At 37.5% G+C, this 22,347-nt stretch overlaps 1 protein-coding gene across 5 annotated transcripts in view; it reads left to right on the forward strand.

Moving 5' to 3' along the window:
* LOC137044850 (MAM domain-containing glycosylphosphatidylinositol anchor protein 1) overlaps window positions 1-22,347 on the forward strand; it is a 332,623-nt gene that overhangs the window by 294,262 nt on the left and 16,014 nt on the right. For all 5 annotated transcript variants that reach the window (XM_067421199.1, XM_067421200.1, XM_067421203.1 and 2 more), the window contains one exon: window positions 14,196-14,304. In XM_067421199.1, the coding sequence (XP_067277300.1) occupies window positions 14,196-14,304 (109 nt within the window). The remainder of the gene's footprint in view (window positions 1-14,195; window positions 14,305-22,347) is intronic.

Below are 22,347 nucleotides of genomic sequence, written 5' to 3' on the forward strand. Positions count from 1 at the left end.
TCTCTGATATCTGATGTAGTCAGCCCAGCCTTCTTTACATTAGCGCTGTTGGACTGTTTGAATGATTTTGATTACTGGATCCCTGAAAACATTCCCCTGATCACAAACAGAGAAGCAGAATCAGGTTAAAGAGTTAGGATGAAAAGGTCCTCCTCCAGGGTTACAGGTGCTATAGATGCTTAGTTGTGATTGTGATTAACTCCCGACTTTTAAGAACGTCTAACTGCATGACGAAAAATATGTTAATGATGCAGCTTCACTTACTTCTGTCATTTATTTGCGTTCATTGCGTTAAATCTTTAAATGAATCGCATGCGTTAACGTGTTAACATTGACAGCCCTTATTTTTTTCTTCTTTTTTTTCATCCAGTCCTAGTTGGCAGGTGTGATATATCTATATGTGTGTCAGTGTTTGTGTGCGGTTAGAGGGTCTGTGGAGGGATGATTGAGGAAGCGCTGAGTCGTGCTCTACCGCTCTCCTCTGGACCTGTGTTTCTGCTGAGTTGAGCTCTCAGCACAACAGCTGTGAAAACCAGGAGACGTTTTAGGGCACATCACAGAGGAGAAAAGGTGCTGGAGGGAGAAAATGACAAATTGAAAGAGCTGAAGAGCAGGGCTGAAAAGGGGTGATTTATACAGTGAAGAAAACTGAGAGAGAAGGGCAGAAAAAGATGAACTTCAAATGCAATAGAGAAGTAAATGAAGACAGATAATTTAGGGCAAAAAAAGAGAGTTTACAGGTAAATGGGACACACTTATACTCGGCCTCATTGGTCCTGTCGGATTATTTTAATGTCTCGTTGAGCTACCCTCATTCTTTCTACACTACTGCTTAAAGACAACAAGAAATTGCATTTGCAGAGCATTTGACTTCCATAATGTGACAAATTTCCAGGTGAAACTGAATATTCTTTGAGAAACCATGTAGGACAGGGCTTGAGTTTATCCTTAGGGATTTAATTAGATCAGGAAATATAGGCTGTGCTGTTATTTATTAATATTGTTTTGCCTCATCCATGTGAATTACAACAATGGGGAAAAGGTTGTTTCATAGGTGGAGAAAATTATTCCATTTTGTTGGAAATTATGAAAACATTTAAAGTAATGTGAGCTGATGAATCAGTCACACAAGTCAACATGAAATCAAAACTTTCTTCATTTCCAGTCTACACATTTGTCAGTCTAGGTTATTCTAACTAAAAATGATGTGTATGTAAATAAAATGTAACAAGTTGTTCTACCTCTGAATTTGTCTGATGTCACAAATCCACCAAAAGGGTAGTTTTTGATTTTTATCACCCTCCCCTCTCACTTGTCACTAGCTGTCTTTATTTTGAAAAGCCCTTTTTTAGTGTCTCTCCTCTACACTCTTTCATTTCACTCAGATTTGTGGAGTATTTGACGCTTGAAGAGGTAAATAGATCCTTAGCTTTCCTCTGGTTTTCACCCAGGCCCTGTTGGCCTCCATCAATCGATTCTAAAGACCAATCCAGGCGTTCCTGGACAGTCGGAGTTGACAAGTCCGGCAGACAGCTGTGTTTCTCAGCTGTCTGTTTGTTTGCTCTCCTCTTTGTTCCTCCTTTGACTCTTGCCGTGTGGATTGAGTGACTGCGGAGGCTTGCCGAGTTGAATTAGCATCATTTACCCACAGAAGAAAACGGGAGTGCGTCTTTGCATCATTGCATGAGGCGTCTCGCCCATCGCTAAGCCTGATGGATCAAGCAGAATCACAACAGTGTTACTTCATCCAAAAGCTTTACTTGGCTCTGTGAATCCATTACATGTGTAGCATGTTTGAGGTTAAACCGAACAGTATTGATAGTCGAGGGGTTTTAATAGAGATCTAATGGACCTCACAGCGTTAGAAGAGCTTTGAGAGATTTTGCTAAACAAGGTTGGGAATTGAGAACTAGTACTTACTTAATATATAGTGTACAACGGGGCTAAAGACAGCGTGGTAAAATCTGCTTTTGATATTATTTTTTTTAAACCCATCTATGGCTCAAAAACTTGCTGTAGCACTTTCCAAAATATCTGCTTTTCAAGATGCACGTGGAAAGTTGGCTGATTCTTTATGTGGGCTGCAGCGCTAATTTGATTCTCTGCTAATTTGATCTTATATTTGAGGTTTTTAAAAATGTTGTAGATTTAAGTAGCAAATAAGAATCGCTAAAATGGTATAATATATTTTGAGACAAAGGTCTTCTTAAAGATTTTGAGTTTTGTTCAAGGTAATTAAAGCAACAGTTTTTTAATAACTGAAGAATATGTACTAGGTACTTGGGGCAAAAGGCACAATAATTAACATGATGACTTTTCCATCTGTTGACATGATGTGGTTAGATTCAGATGGTAAACATCATATATTAAGTTGTCCACCTTAGAGAAAATCACCATATTTATAATGAAATCAGATTTGAAGAAATCATATACTAAAATATATCATCTACTAATATATATATATATATATATATATATATATATATATATATATATATATATATATATATATACACATGCTTTTTTTCTAGTTCAGTAAGCCTTACATAAAGGCATAGCAATGTTGTGACATTTATGTGCAACCTTTTTTTTATATATAAAAAGCACTTACAGCAGCCACTAAAAACATTATCATAACACCGCATCTACACCGGATCACATCACGCCGCATACAGTGTAGACAGCATCGCCGATTATAATGGGTTCTATTGTCTTGTCGTTTCTAGCCACTCACTTTCGCTGTAGATACAGTGCGAGTGTGCCTTTTAATGTTTTAATGTCTTCTCATTGATAAACATCACATGTGCTTAAGTGACACGACAGTTCTGTGGATGATAGGCTGGACTTGGCCCTCTGAGAGAAGACTCAAAGCATTTCACACATGGGATCTCTTTTTGGGATCTCGTTACTTTTTTAACTTCATTTTATAGAAGATAAAAGACACTGTAATCTTTAACGCCATGGGAACGTACAGTCCGTTTAAAGTCTGGAAGATTACTGGCTTGGCTGAATCTGATGTGACTGGATGAGAAGCTCTGATGATTATTACATTTTCCCACCTTCTTATATAAATTAGAGTAATATGAGTGGGTCTTTTCCCAAATAGTTTTTAGCTTTGTAGAACTAACATCAATTGATTTGCATATTGGAAATTCAAGGCAGGAAAATCTGTGGGGTTTTTTTTGTATGTGTATTCTTACATTCATAAACTATGTTATAGCTACGGCGCTGGCTTTGTGCTCCTCTGGTGTGTGTTTGATTGTTCCCTGTCCATGACATGGCTTCAAATGGTAGTTAAGACCAGTTGGTGTTGTACGTGTAAATGCCCAGTGTAGCTGTTCCCTTTTATAGAGCTCTTAAATGCCACCTGCCTGGTATTGGGCTGTTTAACACAACTATAAACACTTACTACCACAGTCTCAGTAGAATACCGTTTATCTGTAGTTTAAATACATTTTTAACTTTATATCCTGCATATCTGTAGCATTTTTTTCCACTCCACTCATGCTAGTCAAGGTTTCCGGCACCAAGAACAGACATTGTTTAGTTTACGTGATCATAATGCTGATCTGTGATGAACAGAGAGAGGAGAGGTGTGATATTACTTTTCTAAGTGACTGAACCTATCATTTTCATCTAAGAAAAAAAAAAAAACTTAAATATTGTAAACTTATTCTACCGTTCAAAAGCCTGTGGTCTTTGTTTTTGTTTTAAGTCTCTTATGCTCCACAAAGCTGCATTTATTGATACAGTAAAAATAGTAATATTTTGAAATATTATTACCGTTAAAATAATGCAATTTATTCCTGTGATCAAAGCTGTATTTTCAGCATCATTACTCCAGTCTTCAGTGTCACATGATCCTTCAGAAATCATTTAATATGATGATTTGCTAACAACACATATCTTCTTATTATCAATGTTGAAACCCGTTGTGCAGTTTTGTTTCATTTATTTTTCAGGATTCTTTGATGAACAAAAAGTTCAAAACAGCAGCATTTATAGCATTGTGTAACATTCTAATGTCACATTTGATCAATTAAATGCATAAAAGTATTCATTTATTAGGCCGTGTGTCCACCAAAGTATTTTTATCTAGCTAAAAACACCTCGCTGTGAGTGCTTGAGAGCGTTTTGGCAACTGTGACGAGTCTCCAGCATGTTTTTCCCCCAGTGTTACTAGTATTTAATTTCACAGATAGTTTGTTTCTGTGTATGATCCTATATAAAAATGCTGATACAATGTGAAGTATTTGCTCTGGCTCTTGTTTTAAATGATTTTGTTCCATTATTATGCTGCTTGTTGTCATCTTTTGACGTTGTACAAGCAGAATGTGGCGGTTGGTAGGTGTTGTATTTGTCCCACCCCTCCTCCACTGTGATTGGACGGCTGGGTAAAAAGTGACACTGATGAGCACTGCGTTTTTCTCAGACTCTCGGCGACCGGTAAAAACGGCGAACGTTCACCGCTTGAGTGTGAAATACTCGCTCAGCGCCTCGTTACGCTCTTGCCGTTCTGAAAATGCGGTGTTCCATTTGAAAACATTTGAATATGCCAGCCAGCCATGTGAAAAAACGCTTTGGTGGACACACGGCCTTAGAAAGGTGGTACTCGAGCCATATCTAGACATCAGAATATCATAGAGACTTGAGGGTGAGGGTGGGCCCTTTATACTTGGACCATGCCAATAAGCACTTATGGGCATGGTCACTTATTAGGTGCCCGCAACACTCTAGCATCTTGGTAGTGCCTTTTAAATGGGCAAACAACACTATGTCAAAATCTAATAATAAGCTTACAGTTTATCTTTACGCATCTCTAAAGGTCTTAATGGAAAAGGTCACCGCAGGCAGAGACGTTTTGTATGGCCGTGTGAAAGATGCCAGCAGGGAAACAAGATGATGACAAGAGCACAGGAGCTTTACAAAGGAAGAGTTCAGGGAGCGAGGGAGGTCTGGTAATTAGCTTTGGTTAATTATGATTTTCTGAAAAGATTGAGAGAAGAGCAGAGAAAAGCGTCCACTCTGCGAACGCTGATCCATTTTCACACAGCCCTTTAAGCTCTTTCCTCATCATCTCTTCTTTTCTCTTTATCCTCTTTATCGCTCGCTGGTTTCTCCGCTGGTGCTCTCAGCTCTTTGTCGTGTTTGTTATCCATTAACCTCTCCTCTCTGTGTGCTGGAAATTTCCCATCACCCTCACCTCTCTGCTAGCACTTCTCTCTGTAGTGATTGGTTGATGAAATTCACCGGACTACGAGTCTCCATTACAGCAAAATCACAGCCTTTAGCAAATGTACTGGAACGTTCTGTTCCTTCCTTCTCCTTTCAGGGGAGTAGTTCACCCAAAAATGAAAATTTTCCCATTGTATAGAAAAAAAGTAATTTTTTTAATTGTTTCTTTTAGACAGTGATTGGATTGAATGGAGAAAAAAAGGATCTTCTGCTGAGATCTTCACAATGTCTCAAACTGTGTACAGATTGTAGCCTGAAATCAAGAGTTTTCAAAATGAACTTAAATACGTCAATAATTATGCCAAAAATGATCTTTTATATGGCAATGATTGTCTTTTGTTTTTGGAGAAACATCCTGTTTCCCATTTACATTCGGTTTGGATCTGAGACTTAAAATGCAACAGAAAATGTTACTTTGCACTGGCATCATTTGAAAACTCAAACTCAATTTCTTTTCTTCCATGGAAAAGTAGTTTTGATTTAAATGAATAGATCCTGTCGTGTAAAAGTGCTCGTTGTGTATAGCTGTGTGTGTGTGTGCAATGTATTTTTCCCCTCGGGGCTTGCCGTATAAAGGTGGTGCATGCACACTTTTTGTACTGGGTTGTTCTCTCTCTCTCTCTCTCTCTCTCTCTCTCTCTCTCTCTCTCTCTCTCTCTCTCTCTCTGAGAGCTACAACAAACTACGGCAACTCAACTCTCGGTCACCATTTCGAAATGTCCGTCTCGCCGTAGTTGTTTCCTATTGGCTATTGTGACAGTACTGACGTTATTACAATCTTGCTGATCCCGGCACACCGGTTTGATATGATCGGGGCGACTCCGATTTGCGTGAGAGCAGATTGGGAGTTGGAAGATTTGATCTGTGAACGCCTCACATTACTATATAATCTCCGCCGAACATCAGAAATGATCGAGTCCTTGAAAAGATTTTTTCTCCGAGTCTTGGGAGGGGAAAATCGGGCATAAATCGGCCTAAAACTCCTGTAGTGTGAGCCAGGCATTAGTTTTGTCCAGGCTAAAAAATACCATTTATTTGTCATGATTTAAATGTTTAGAAATTAACTTTATGGGACTTTCAACTTTATTTCAAATATGACATTTAATCATATGCTTGCCAAACAGTTTTGGATAATTTTTTGTTGTTTTGCCATTCAAAGAGATAGGAGCTGCACTTGCATGCCCTCAATGCGTTTCAAAGATGGCCGCCAGCTGAAATGACTTGTCTTAAAGGAACTTTGATTCTGTCAAATCTTTAAGCTTTTGTAACAATCAAAAGTATCCAATTTACTTTTTATTTTTAATGTAATGACCAAAAAATTATAATAATTGTTCATTCTTCAAAGATTGTCGTTTTTATAAAATATAGAATAAAATATAATTTTTTGCAATGTAGGAAAACTAACAAGATTAAATCTCTCTCTCTCTCTTGGTTTGTATTAGGCTTTGGTTGAAGGTTAGTTAATAATAATAATAATAATTTACTGTTATTACCACTATAGCCAGCAGAATAGTAAAAGCAATCAATATTAAAAAATGTTTACTGTGTTTGTCATTTTGTACTGAATTATGTTAAAATGTCACAAATGTCATCAAAACCTTTTCTTCAAGCCTTTCTTTATAATTACTGAAGCTGTCAGTTCAGTTCAGCACAACACAACTTCAGTTTTAATCAATGAATCTGTCAAATCTGCCCAGTAAATCATCATTTGTATTTACTCCGGTTTGTTATAATGAGAGGATTTGTGTGCATGCCAGAACTTGCTTTAAATATAAACTCATTCAGCATTTTGAGAGATACTGATCTGATTTCAGTACTGGTAAAATAAACACCTCTGATTGGTCGTTATCTTTGACAGAATTGTGATTGGCTACAAATCTTAACTGCAAAATCACCTTTAGTGCCATTGAACTCACATGACAAGAAAATAACCAGATCACTTTCATTTCCTTCCTTTTTTTTTTTTTTTTACATTTAACAAACATTGCATATTGTTACACGTAGTAATATAAGTGTTAATCCTGCAATAAAAATATATTACTCGCATTGACCTGACCAGGCGGCCACACACTGCCTTACCCAATTGAGGCTTGTGCTTCTTCATTTTATTGGAAACCTTGATTCTTTTTTATGATTTGAATTTTTCTTTGATGGAGAGAAAAATCAAAAGAACATTTTTATTTATTTATTTGTAACCATCTAAAACTTCTCACTTTCACTTTTAACCATTTGAATGCATCCTCAATGAATAAAAGTATTTTACACAATTATTTCCGTACTTTTCATGTTAATGAATGAAAAAATCTTCATTTTTCTGGTACTTTTTGACAGCCCCAGGTACCTTCACTTTTTACGCTCCACGCACATATAACGACAGAATTTGTCTGAACCGCTTCTTTAAGTTATTCTTCACCTCCCTCTCTCCTGCTGCTCTCTTTCTCCACACAATCTAATGAACGCGGAACTGGAGAGGCGTCTGTATGCCTACGCCTCTCAGACGGCGCACATAATTGTTTCTCTCTGTCTCCGCTAGCATATGAGCTCGTGTGTGAGAGAGGTGAATGGTCTGTCATACCCTTAATGAGCTCAACCCACTAAAGTCAACTGTACTCTGCCCGTTAGACAAAGCCATTTGCATTAACGAACAGAGAAACACAGATCGCCTCACCTACCAATTACCGCTACAACCGTCTGTGGCGAGATCCCTTTGTGCGTGTGTTTTTGTGTGCGCCCTCTGATCGTGTTTTATGCATGACCTTGTGATTCCAGAAGTGTACTGCAAGTGAAAATTGTTTGTATGAGCCTGCGTGTGTGCGTGTGTGTGCTAGTAATGCATGAATATATATTCAGGTGAGCAGGAATGCTCATGGAGCGCTGCTCGACATTGCTCTAATGATGGTGTGTCACCCGGCATCCTCTGTGGCCCCGCAGTCAATTAGCTCAGACAGAGAGACTGTTTTACACACACAAGACAAATCAAATTACCCGTCTGCCCTCATCCCTTGATCCCGTTCAGCCTCCTTTATTTATTCAGAGGAGCTACTCGTTCATTTAGGCACAGCGGGAGCCCGGGGTGATGCTGCAGGTGTGTCTGTGTGTTGTGCTGATGAACGCACAGGGGTCAAGAGTGTGTGCACTAGGCAAAGTGTGCCATCTTCACCTGGGGTCAAGTATGTGAACCGATAACACCTATTTTTAGGCTGTTTCATGTGGGATTTTGAGAAGAAGAGAAAAACTGTGGAAATAAGTGACTCTGTCTAGATTTCTGCAAAAAAAAAATGTATACTAAGGATCCATAAATTATTATTATTAATATATATATATATATATTTTTAATTCTTACTGTTTATTTTTTTTGACGCAACAGAGTAAAAAAAAAAGAAAAAAAAAAGTATAAATATATTTATTTATTTTCTCTGTTGCGTTCAGTGCTTTCTTCCGGAAACTACGGTCCATATGAAATTCCAAGTCACAGTTCATCACTTAGCACAGTGTTCGTTGCTCGACTCGTCGAGACTGTTTTCCAAGATGGCTGCTGTCATTATGTGCGTAATCCACTGTCTTTATAAAGTATCTTCTTATTAAACTGTTTGTACACTTACTAAGTTCTCAATGCTTCGGTTTGTATGTAGGGACCCTCATTATGCTACCGTGTTAGTGTCCTTTAAACGATTATTGTGACTATATAAATATATAATAAAACTTAACAGCTGATCATAATTTTAGTTGTGATTTAATTTAGATCATTGATTTCTCTTAGTAACTCTTATCTTTAATATTCGTTCCTCCATTGGACCAGGAGTCGCTCAGAGGATAATGCTTGCGAAATTAATAATTAATTACATTACCTCACGGATGCAAATTAGCCAGATCTGTTATTATAGAGGATGGCAGAGGGAAGTATTTTACCTTTAAGTGAGTCACACATGCTTACTCATAACAACAAGTGTAATTTGAACCATAGTCGCGAAAGCTGCAACGTATTAATAACAGCGACAGTCAGAAATCAGATTGCCCCTCATGCTTAGCATTATGCTCCAGTTCATGGCGTCCTCCGTATGATTCTGTCCAGACAGAAAGATTTGCTGAAACTCCTACAAACTCCTCATACAACACTACTAGAATCAATGATTTCAGACTGATACGAGATGAATCAAGATTGACATTTATTTAGGCCAGACGGAAATTAAATAGCATCATTAAACACGAATCCATGGTACACAACTGTCAGTATAAAATTATAAAAAGTAAAATGAAAATAGTTATGATATGGTCATGATATTTGACACATTACATACCATGTGTGTGAGTGCCACTAGGACACGACATGGGGGTTCTGGCTACAGATTGTTCCCAAATGGCAGCTCTGCTACCGTTCCTTAAATACCCAGACCAGAAAAAAAGGATTGCAGAACATATTTACAACACCTGGTTTCGGGGGAGAGGTCTTAGATATCTTTGAAGAGACCTGAGAAGGAGAAGCCCAGAATTCTCAAACGTTTCAATCTTTCTTATCCTACTAGTAAATATAGTGAAATTGAGACCAATTTACCAATCGACTTTTAAAAAGACACCAAACATGAAAGGAATAAAACAATAGATTCACAAAATACGTCATCTGTGGTATATCTGCATTCTCTGACTTCAGTCAGGTGGAGAGAGAGGGGAAGGGGAGATGAGATCTTCTCTCCAGATTAGAGAGTTGTATTGGTTTATTGCTCGGTGTTGGATCTCAGCTTTTGTCTTAGCAGTAAAACCCATTCTTACAATCAGGGTTGGAGCTAAACTCTGCAGCGCATTGGCCCTTCAGTTTTCTTTCTTGCAATTTCTAGGGTTGTAAATGGACCTGTAGAACCGTATCTGGACATTTTTTTGCCCTTTGTTAGGGGTTAACAGCTTATGACCCAGGACCAGTAGTGAAGAAATGAAGACAGAGTCAGGATTGCAATTAAATAAAAGAAAAATTTACTTAAGAATAGTTTGCAGTTTCAAAAGCAGAAGCCAGCTTCAAGTCTCACAAGGAGTTCGTAGGCCGCGCTCCCTCTCTCACCGTCTCGTTGCCTCGCCCTATCGTACATACAATTGTCCCAACAGTTATACCATTTTCAAGGTCTTATCCACGACATTACTGCAATGTGGATGGTTCTGATTGGCTCAGAGACAATGCATAGTCATGGTAAATTTCCACTCGAGTCAGTTAATCTGATGCACGTTTCCACTGACGTGTCACTTGTTGACGCTTTCACCGCAGAATTAGGCCCGCAGTGACCTTCCAGATCTGGAGCAGGCGCCAGCTTGCCCAGAACAACAAGTCCACCCATCTCTTAGGGTGCCCATTGTACACAATTCTGATCTGTAGCATAGAATATTGCGCACATACACAGATACACAGTCTCTCCAAGGTTGGAGCTGATTAAGCTCCAGTTCTAACCAGTTCTTACCAAAACATACTGATAGCATGTGCTTTCCTTTAGTGAGAGGGACACAATAGTACAGGCAATATTCATCTTGAGTCTTTAGTGTTTCAGTAAAAGGAAATATAAAAGGAATAAAACATAATAAATTAAATGAAAGACAAATCCATATTTCATATCTGGAAGCCGGGCTAAGTGAGCAAACGCTGTTACTGCACTCCTGACATGTTAGGGGTGTGTGATACCTCAAATCCAAACACATAACCTTGTTGCCAGTGTTTAGTGACACATCACACATCTCTAGGCCAGACCCTCAGTCACTCCTCAGAGACCAAATACACACTTTAGAAAACAAGAAATTAAAGCAAAATCATAACTGGATAGAATCATTATAATAATATAGGTAATATAGGAAGATAAATATTAAATAAGGTTTTGATTATGAAGTTAATTAGGATATAAATATATACAGGTATATTGAAGCGGCAGTGGATTTCAAAATTCCCCCTTCACCTTAAATAAGCCACATAGCCTCTATGTAGATATCAGGGAACAATTTCTCAAAAAAAAAAAAATCCAACTCATTCAAGAGCATCTTTAAATTTTATTATCAAAAAGCATGACCAATCAATTGAATTCACTAAATGTTAATTTATTATTTATTTTAAAATATCCATACCCTATGAAATGTTTTATTTAATGTTTTATTATTTTTCTGAATTCTTGACTTAATACAAATGTATTATCAGAAACAGTGGTAATCAAATGAAGCCATAAAACATGAACAATTTAATTATTATTTTAAAATGTAATAAAATGTATATTTAACAATTCTTTATAAAAGTGCTGCATGACACAACAGAGGTTTATTGTTTAAATTAAAACATGGAGGGAAAATTGGCATTTTTCTTTTATAATTTAACAGTGAGCTCTAGAGATGAGGTTCATGTCCTCATATAGTGAGATGCTTGTGTGTGTAGTGCCTCTTGTGAATGTGCCATATGAACAAAATGCAGCATTATACCTGAAGCAAAGTATTTCCAGTTTTGCAGAAATGTTGCCAGAGTCAGGTATACCTAATGAGCCTGTGCTAAACAACAGTCATGCTGGCTCTGCTTCAAATCATCTTGGAATGATTTATTAGATCAGTGCACATTAATACCACCGGCGTGGAGCTTTCTTTGAGGTTGGACTTGTAGACTTTGGTGAGAAAGTTCCATTTTTCTTTCACGTTTCTGTAAAGGGTCTCCAGATGTTTTGCAGACAAAAGTTCTGCAGAACTTAAAGCAAAACTAAAGAGCTATTCTGCAAAGTTTCGGAATCTGTAAATTGCTTTAGATTTGTTTCTAAGGGGCCGTGGGTGGATTAAATGTATTGAATTGCTCTGTTCAATGTTTGCTCATTTATACATTTCAATTACTTGTGCGTTAGTCCACCAGCTGGGGTTTAGAGATGGTGCTGTGCGTGCGTGTGTGTGTGTGTGTTTGTCTGTGGAGGGGGTAATTCTGTAAACTTCAGTCAGCCTAAGCGTGGATCTGACATGGCTCTGATTAGGTCTCAGCAGTGAGCTTCAGAGCGGCTGTAATTAAGCTGTCAGTCAAACACAGGTTACATGAGGCGGAAATAAACACCAGCAAATAATGTGGGAGGAAACGTATTATGATGATTTTATAGGCTAATATGCAATTCTTTCCTAAATTACATGTTAACGTTTTATATACCACTGCGATACAGTATGTTGTTTTTTATGTGCTGTGAAGTGAAAAAATGCTTCAGAATTACATTTAAAATTCCAGTTCGGTTCCTAATTTTGAGTTGAGTCGAGCTGCAGAATTGTAATTTGTAATTACACATGTAGTATCAATGAAGTGTAGCTCTTAATAATATATTTTATTTTTCAGAATGAATTATCCATAAAATTACGCATGCACACACACACACACACACACACACACACACACACACACACACACACACACACACACACACACACACACACACACACACACACACACACACACACACACACACACACACACACACACACACACACACACACACACAGCATATGATCAATTTGTTTAGAAACATTAGATTATATAAACTAAAAAATGTTTACTTTTTATATTTTAGAGAGAAGCATTATAGAAAAACACATTTCAAACATTTATCAATTAATACTAAGTGCTGTACGGTTGAGTTAAAGTCTGTTTAGATGGCCATGTTAATTGCTTTGACAGTAGTTTAGATAAATGTCAAAACAGTTATCTATAAGGGAGTAATAATATGGTAACACTTTACAATAAGGTCCATTAGGTTACATTAGTTAACATGAACTAATAACAAACTGCACCTATAAATGAACAAACATGAGCAGCTGGATTGGTATTAACTAAAGTTAACAAAGATTAACTAATGTTAAACGTGTTATTTATGGTTAGTTCATGTTAACTAATGCATTAGCTAATGAAACCTTACTGTAAAGTAACTCAAAACAGGAATTATTATTTATGTTTGTCCCAAAATTCATTGTTGAAATGAAACTCCTCTGTTGTGTTGATATAGGCGGGTTCATCGGACTGAAGCGGTTACGCGCCTGGCCCGAAGTTAACTTCTGATCTGCATTTGTTTATCGGTCTGGCTAGTGGATTGATTTACTAATCTTGGATTACCTTATATAAATATTAATGAACAAGCAGAGAGCATATGACACCAGCACAAAAACAGTGTGTGCGACTCACCAAAAAGCCTTGAAAGCGTCATAAATATTGTCTGAATGCATACAAGACCAAGGTCTAATGTAATTTAGACTCTATGTCTAATGTCATTTCCTTATTTAGCTTGTTGTCAGAAATCTACTGTAGAGGTAACTTATTCTGGCAGTATTTACATTTGGCATTAACATGCGGTCACCGTGATCCGATCAAGCAGATCGGCTCATCAGTCGATCAGGACACGGCGCGTATACATTTGATCACATCAAGTGTCATCATCTGGATAACTGATCGGATTAATGTTCAAAATATTTAAATGAAGTATGTAATAGGTCTTTATCACGGAGTGTAAAACAACTTTCACTTTATCCTCTATCAATGACACTGCCCATAGAGTACGTGCTTATCTACAAGTTTCCCAATATTAATCTTATATTATGAAACAAAGAAACATGTCATTCCGACGCATTGCATGACTGAAAGGCGAGCACGCAAGCATTTATATAGGATACTGTACAGAAAAACGGCCTTTCACGGTCCTTAAAGGGCTAGTTCACCCAAAAATTGTAATTGTCATTATTACTCACCCTCGTGTCGTTCCAAACCAGTAAGACCTTCATGTTGGAGTTCAGGTCATTCAAAATTCGAACCTTCCCTGTCTGTGATGTCCCAAACAAATCTATTCATTTCATTTATTTGTCTTTGTATGTGTGTGTTTGATGAGAATAGAAGGAATGCTACTTGACAAATGTCTGTTTTAATGGACGAGTGTGTCTTTAGTGAAACGTGCCGTGGGCGAGACTGCTGTCTAACTCTCGCTTCTCTTTGTCAGGTGGTGTTCGAAGGTATCCGTGGAAATGGCTTTGAGGGTGACATTGCTATTGATGACGTTTCTGTTACCAAGGGGAAATGCAAACAAAAGGATAGCGTGGACAAAACAGGTCTGTACCATCGGCAACACTTCTACAGCACAAAAACACCTCTCAGCCTCGAGCCCTCAGTAATGAACTTCATTATATCTGTTGATGTAGATGCACGTAAACCACTCCATGGTCAGATCTTTTGTTTTAAAGTGTCAAAGCAAAGGAAAAAAATAGTAGAGAAAGTACTTTCAGTGATAAAACAGTGCTGGCAACTATCCTTACAACGCTTTAAAATATGGTTTTAGTTACTTTTTTTTCTAAGCAGTTTCAGTGAATGGCACTGAATGGCAATCATATACAGTAAGTAGTAACATCATTTCTGAAGCAAATCATTTCATACAAATCTCGACATCCACCCTAGCTCTTCCTAGTATATGTTCATTAGAAAAGATTTGTGAACAAACTAGCTCTTTTTAATGATTTGGTTGGTCAAGTTGGCAAAACTGTTCTGAGTATCATATTTGATACATCAGACTTTAATGGCTCGTATAGTGTGAGAATATAGAGCTCATACTAAATTATTATTCAGAGACCCAAACAAAAATGTGCAGTTGCTGATATTTATATGACCAGAAAGATGAAATTCTGATAGTGTAAATCAGTGTGATCTTTATAATTGTATAGCAGACTACATGTATATAAAATGCATATGAATATCACTATATTAAGATGATATTTAACGGCTTAGTTTTGTGATCAAAGCTCTGTAGTTTTTATTGCTGAGGTTAAACATATAATGCAATGCAATACAATGATTGCGAGATAATAAATGTTCCTCTAAAGCCTGATGTATCATATTTGATACTCACACTTTAACATATTAAAAAAAGGATGACTGGTATAATCGGGTATAGCTTAGTTGCTTAAGTGTTCATCTTAAAGGGGGGGTGAAATGCTGTTTCATGCATACTGATCTTTTTACACTGTTAAAGACTTGGAATCCCATACTAAACATGGACAAAGTTTCAAAAGTTAAGGTGGACGTTTGATGGGAGTATTTCTTTGTCAAAAATACTACTTCCGGTTAGTCATAAGTTTCGGCAAGTTTTTTGAGATCATGCGTCCCCTTTGACGTTAATGGGGGCGGAATTTCCTTGTATGGGCCTTACGGACAATTCTACCGGAAGAGCGTGAGAGAGAGAGAGGGAGAGAGCGAAAGTAACAGGCTACGCCCATCAAAGCGCTGGCTTGTAGGATGCTGGACAGGTGATGTGCACATAACAATGTCACCAAAAAAGGGCGTTTTTGGTTGCCAGACCAAGACAGTCCTGCACAGATTCCCCAAAAACCCCGCGTTAAGGCAGCAGTGGATGTAATTTGCTTTTCCGGATCAGCAACTGAGTTGCGCGAATGTTTATATATGTTCGCTGCATTTCGGTGCCGACTGTTTCATAAACAAGGCCCAGCTCGACGCCGGATTTTCCCAATCGCCTAATGCTGAATGATGGAGCAGTCCCAACGTTAGAAGGGTAAGTGAGACTGCTTCAAATGTCTGTGTTTTTTTTAGTCCGCTTACTGTCTACACAAACCACGCGTAAACACACAAACACACGTGCACAACTGCACTTCCCACATGTACACCTTCAAAGACAAAAATACGACGATATAATTCAAGTATAAATATGTAAATAACACAAGCCGCTAAGCATATTATATAGTTAGTGTATAACTTGTACCACATAGAGACGTCCTGCTCTAGTCGTTTTTGCTGCTGCTCCTGTTCAACTGCAGCCTCTGGGTCTGATTCCGGATCATAGATGTATGGCTGTATCTGATTAAAAGCCATATTTTTATTTTGAATAAAGTTTTTTTCCCGCTGTTAGGGATGACACAGCTTTACGACGCACTCGACTCAACACAATAACAGCGGCGCGCACACGTCATTATTTAGCTCCGCTCACACGACACGCCCCCACCCTCTCGGCTTTTGTCGGAAAGACTCGGAACAGCGCATCTTTCTTATATAATTATTAAAAAAATAAAGACTTTTCGGAGATATGCAGGATGCAATGCTACTCTATAGGTACTCAAGATTGACATGACACTGACTGAAACTGAGTGTTTCACCCCCCCCTTTAATTAATATTACTATGATTTTATTATGTATACTTTATAAAAATCATTAAATAATTTGCAGCAAACCCATGCACACGTGTATCACAACCTGAAAGTGACATTTTGAGAACTATACTAAAAGGCCTTTTACTTGTTCAACTATCAGTCAGATGACAAGGCGTGTAGAAGACTGTATACAACAGGTTTTTCAGGAAAGTTTTGATCGTGTTGAGCATTTAGATTGTGTTCATACTTGGTTTCGCTTGGTCTGGACTAAAAAAAAAACGTTTTGTCCTGGTTCACTTATAGCGTTCAGATTGGCATTTTATCACTGGACCAAAGGATACCAAATCATAAAGGCATAGGGTTATGTTCACCACATAATTGGTCAGCTTTTATGACGTATTGCCTATTTTAAGATGGATCTTATTGAACATCTTTTAAACAATGCTGTGTGCTGGGATAAATGCACTGGTTGTATGAGCATAGCTACTTATGATGTGTATGACCAGCTGAGAACTCGTGAAGAGCTTATAAAATGTGTAAAGCAGTCAAAACAGTGGCAGGAATCCATCGTCACACACACAAACCAAGATCTGCTGCGAGGAGACGCGTTCTGACGCCAGTCCCGAACTGGGATGGGACACATCACGATTATGACGAGAACTAAATGTATGAGCATTCTGTCCTTTTTAGGGTCGCATCTTCCTGTTTTTTGTTGGATTACATGTCTTTGGTCCGTGTTGCTTTCATATATCATTCGAACTGCACCAGAGTTCATTTGGATTCGAATCGAGACCCATCTTTTCAGCTGCCCTTTTTTCGCCTGTTCGGGTTCAGTTTGCAGCATTCACAGAGCAATCGCGCCAGGGTTTGTTTTAATCCAAGCAAACATGCAAGTGTGAACGCTCCATTAGAGGCCTTATTTGCGTATCAAATATTGATACAGTAAGCTTTATAGGGTTTAGAGTTCACTGGAGGTGAAAATAAGTCTGTTTCTCAATATTTGTATATAATGTGCAATTGTATGACTTTGAATATGGAGCGCAAGTTAACTTTTTTGTTTTGTTCTTCTTTGAGTTTAATAATACATACAGAATATCAATCGTTTCAAAATGGCATGAGGGTGAGTAAATTAAAAAATCTGAATGATTCCTGTAACTCGATTACAACAGGAATGTTTCAGAAATGAAATGTCAGTGTGTAAGCGTGCAGGAGAGATGCCACACCAGAGCAGTGTTTGTGCTGGGAGTGCGCACTGGTCGAGGCAGCTGTATGGGCTGCAGGGGCTCAGGTCTGACAGCCTTGGCTTCTTCTCACCTCGTGCAGCGCTCTGATGGTGTGGCAGGCCTCGGGTCTCCTCCTGAATGCTGATCTTGGCACATGATGGGTATGAATGCATGCACACAGACAGGAAAAGGCCCAGCGCCAGCCTCTGAGAGAGAGAGGGCAGCTGTCCAGAACACCACCCCCTCAATACTCACACAAAGAATTGATCAAATATCAGTCTCATTACTGTAATGAAGAAGAATATACCTTACAATTTATGCTATTTATGCATTCATCACGTATAATGAACAATTGGACATACTTATAATAATTAATCATTAGAATAATTGAATGAACATATTACTTTTTCAGAAGTCTTGGGTCTGTTATGGTTGTTGGTTACACTTTAGAATAGATTATAGGGTCACATTTTCACTGTTAACTATCACTTTTGCCTCACTAAACTCATTATTATTGCTTATTAATAGTTAGTGCAGTAGTTGTTAAGTTTAGGTACTGGGTAGGATTAAGGGATGTAGTATATGGTCATGCAGAATAAGGCATTAATATGTGCTTTATAAGTACTAATAAACAGCCATGTCCCAATATCCATGCTAATAAGCAACTCGTTCATAGTGAGAATTCAACCCTAAACTAAAGTGTTTAAAAAACAAAACGAAAGTCTCATGCTCACCAAGACTTCTTTGATCGAAAATAGTAAAATAGTATTCTAATTTAAAATAGTACTTTTTTATTAGATTTTATTTTAAAATGAAATTCATTCCTTTGAAGCTGTATTTTCAGCATCATTACTCTGATCTTCAGTGTCACATGATCCTTCAGAAATCATTCTGATTTGATGCTTAAAAACATTTACCATTATCAATGTTAAAAAAAAGAGTTGTGCTGCTTAATTTGTATTTTATTTTATTTAATTGAAAATTAAAAAAAAAAAATAAATACAAAACCTTTTTTAACAAAAGCTCCTTTCATCCAGAAATCCCGGGGCACGGTGAAGTTTTGCTGTGCCCCAGTAAATGTTCCTGAAGAATCCTGTCTGATGAGGTATAGTTCCAGTAGATAGATACATCTGAAAATAGGCTCTGTGCCCCTCTTCCTTCACTTTTCCCCATGGAATCCTTAACTTGAGTTACAGTCTGTCCGACGATTATTCATAATATGACATCGTTTTCTCTAAAGACTTGAAAGTGTCTTCATTCTTTGTTCACACACAGCATCACAGCTGTAATTTACTGGTAATGTTTCAACTTCTCAAACTGGTAATTGCCTGAACAGATTTACCCGTATTTTTTGAAAAGGTCCTGTTCACAAGATTTTGTAACAGTAGTTTAGTGCATAAGTGTAAGAGGCTAACGTCTTCACTGACATTTTTAAAAACATTTTAATATGACCTTTCTAAATAAAATATATTATTCTTTCTGGAAAAAAAAAATTCTTATTGACTCCAAATTTTGAGCACATTATTGTTGCGTTGTATTGCAGTTCACATAAAAAATATCTGGATGAGAATTAGAGTGGGAAATGTGTTTAATCAGCATTTAAATAGTTACATTGCAACATTTTGTTTCTAAAAGTACATGCGTTAATTCATTTGAGATTTATTTGAGATTCAATCATAAAATCCCTTCTGTCTGTTCCAGGTTTCATTGACATTGTACAGTCTGTCTGTCATGAAGATGGAAGGAAACTTTTCTTCTGTTCTAGATAGATATACTGTAGACTGCAGTGCTGCCACTTTTTCATATTAATGAAAGAAGTTGTGAATAAAAGTTAAAATGAATATTCCTAAACAAACTTCCATAATTACAAGTACTGCTAGAGAATAAATCTTACAGCCAGCCCAAGTATTGTGCGAGATGTTCCAAAACACCCCCTTTATAATATTCTGGGTCCATGGCAGCGGCTCCTTACCAGCTGACCTTGAAGATAATACACACACTCCAGCAGAGAGAAGCTCTCCCAGAAACAAATAATGAAACTTCAACATTAACCTTTACAGCAGTATGCCTATTACAACTACAGAGACATTTAGCATGACAAAACCAATGTATATGTAAAATATCTATATAAATGTAAAGTAACATTGAATATAAGCTAAAGAATATTTGAATATGACCATGACTAGATTATAGATGATGAATGGAATAAAAGACTAAAGAGATTGTTAGAGACTGTTCATTTCATTTGGCCTTCTTTCCAGAGAGAAGATATTCACGGCTGCTCTCTTGGCTTGAGACAGTTCCAAAACAATCCTCCTCAGACACTGTAAGATACACAATTATCAAAAAATTATTCTGATCATAACAAGAGCAATGGTAACACTTTATTTTAAGGTCCAATTCTCACTATGAACTAGAAGCTTATTAGCATGCATATTACTAGGATATAGATTTTTTTTCCGTACTTATAAAGCACATATTAATGCCTTATTCTGCATGAACATATTCCACATCTCTTAACCCTACCCAGTACCTAAACTTACAACTACCACACTAACTATTAATAAACAATAATTTTGAGTTTAGTGAGGCAAAGGTCATAGTTAATAGTTAGTTAAAAGTGAGAATTGGACCCTATACTAAAGTGTGTCCAGAGCAATTCATGAAAAAGCTATATATAGTATTATAACTTTGAAGATTTTTACAGTAACTCTGTCCTTAAAACACAGCGCTCCATGTCACAGTCTCATACTGAATAATTTCCTGAATCAGAGACCTGAATCATCAGCACCTTTTTAGGGCATAGTTATTTTTGATAGATTGAAGCCTTGACCTTCTTGCTCTGAATATTTAAAATGACAGAACCTTTATTTATACTCAGGGAATTCCGTGAAGATTATATTCTGGTCATATTTCATACCAAATTCAAGAGAAAGGAGAATAGACTAGACAAAATATGTTTTATTTCATCTAGTCTATTCTCCTATTTCACCCTGAAGTTCTCACAACCATAATGCTAAATACATATACACACATACATACACACGCACACACACACACACACACACACACACACACACACATATACAGTCTTGTTCAAAATAATAGCAGTACAATGTGACTAACCAGAATAATCAAGGTTTTTAGTATATTTTTTATTGCTACGTGGCAAACAAGTTACCAGTAGGTTCAGTAGATTGTCAGAAAACAAAAGACCCAGCATTCATGATATGCACGCTCTTAAGGCTGTGCAATTGGGCAATTAGTTGAAAGGGGTGTGTTCAAAAAAATAGCAGTGTCTACCTTTGACTGTACAAACTCAAAACTATTTTGTACAAACATTTTTTTTTCTTCTGGGATTTAGCAATCCTGTGAATCACTAAACTAATATTTAGTTGTATGACCACAGTTTTTTAAAACTGCTTGACATCTGTGTGGCATGGAGTCAACCAACTTGTGGCACCTCTCAGCTGTTATTCCACTCCATGATTCTTTAACAACATTCCACAATTCATTCACATTTCTTGGTTTTGCTTCAGAAACAGCATTTTTGATATCACCCCACAAGTTCTCAATTGGATTAAGGTCTGGAGATTGGGCTGGCCACTCCATAACATTAATTTTGTTGGTTTGGAACCAAGACTTTGCCCGTTTACTAGTGTGTTTTGGGTCATTGTCTTGTTGAAACAACCGTTTCAAGGGCATGTCCTCTTCAGCATAGGGCAACATGACCTCTTCAAGTATTTTAACATATGCAAACTGATCCATGATCCCTGGTATGCGATAAATAGGCCCAACACCATAGTAGGAGAAACATGCCCATATCATGATGCTTGCACCTCCATGCTTCACTGTCTTCACTGTGTACTGTGGCTTGAATTCAGAGTTTGGGGGTCGTCTCACAAACTGCCTGTGGCCCTTGGACCCAAAAAGAACAATTTTACTCTCATCAGTCCACAAAATGTTCCTCCATTTCTCTTTAGGCCAGTTGATGTGTTCTTTGGCAAATTGTAACCTCTTCTGCACATGCCTTTTTTTTAACAGAGGGACTTTGCGGGGGATTCTTGAAAATAGATTAGCTTCACACAGACGTCTTCTAACTGTCACAGTACTTACAGGTAACTCCAGACTGTCTTTGATCATCCTGGAGGTGATCATTGGCTGAGCCTTTGCCATTCTGGTTATTCTTCTATCCATTTTGATGGTTGTCTTCCGTTTTCTTCCACGTCTCTCTGGTTTTGCTCTCCATTTTAAGGCATTGGAGATCATTTTAGCTGAACAGCCTATCATTTTTTGCACCTCTTTATAGGTTTTCCCCTCTCTAATCAACTTTTTAATCAAAGTACGCTGTTCTTCTGAACAATGTCTTGAACGACCCATTTTCCTCAGCTTTCAAATGCATGTTCAACAAGTGTTGGCTTCATCCTTAAATAGGGGCCACCTGATTCACACCTGTTTCTTCACTAAATTGATGACCTCAGTGATTGAATGCCACACTGCTATTTTTTTGAACACACCCCTTTCAACTAATTGCCCAATTGCACAGCCTTAAGAGCGTGCATATCATGAATGCTGGGTCTCATTTGTTTTCTGAGAATCTACTGAACCTACTGGTAACTTGTTTGCCACGTAGCAATACAAAAATATACGAAAAACCTTGATTATTCTGGTTAGTCACATTGTACTGCTATTATTTTGAACAAGACTGTACATACATACATACATGTTTGTGTGTGAACCGCTTGCAGAAAATGTGAATAATTTTAACTAAATAAGA

The sequence above is a fragment of the Pseudorasbora parva genome, chromosome 17 (assembly GCF_024679245.1).
Source record: "Pseudorasbora parva isolate DD20220531a chromosome 17, ASM2467924v1, whole genome shotgun sequence".
In the NCBI taxonomy this organism is placed as follows: domain Eukaryota; kingdom Metazoa; phylum Chordata; class Actinopteri; order Cypriniformes; family Gobionidae; genus Pseudorasbora; species Pseudorasbora parva.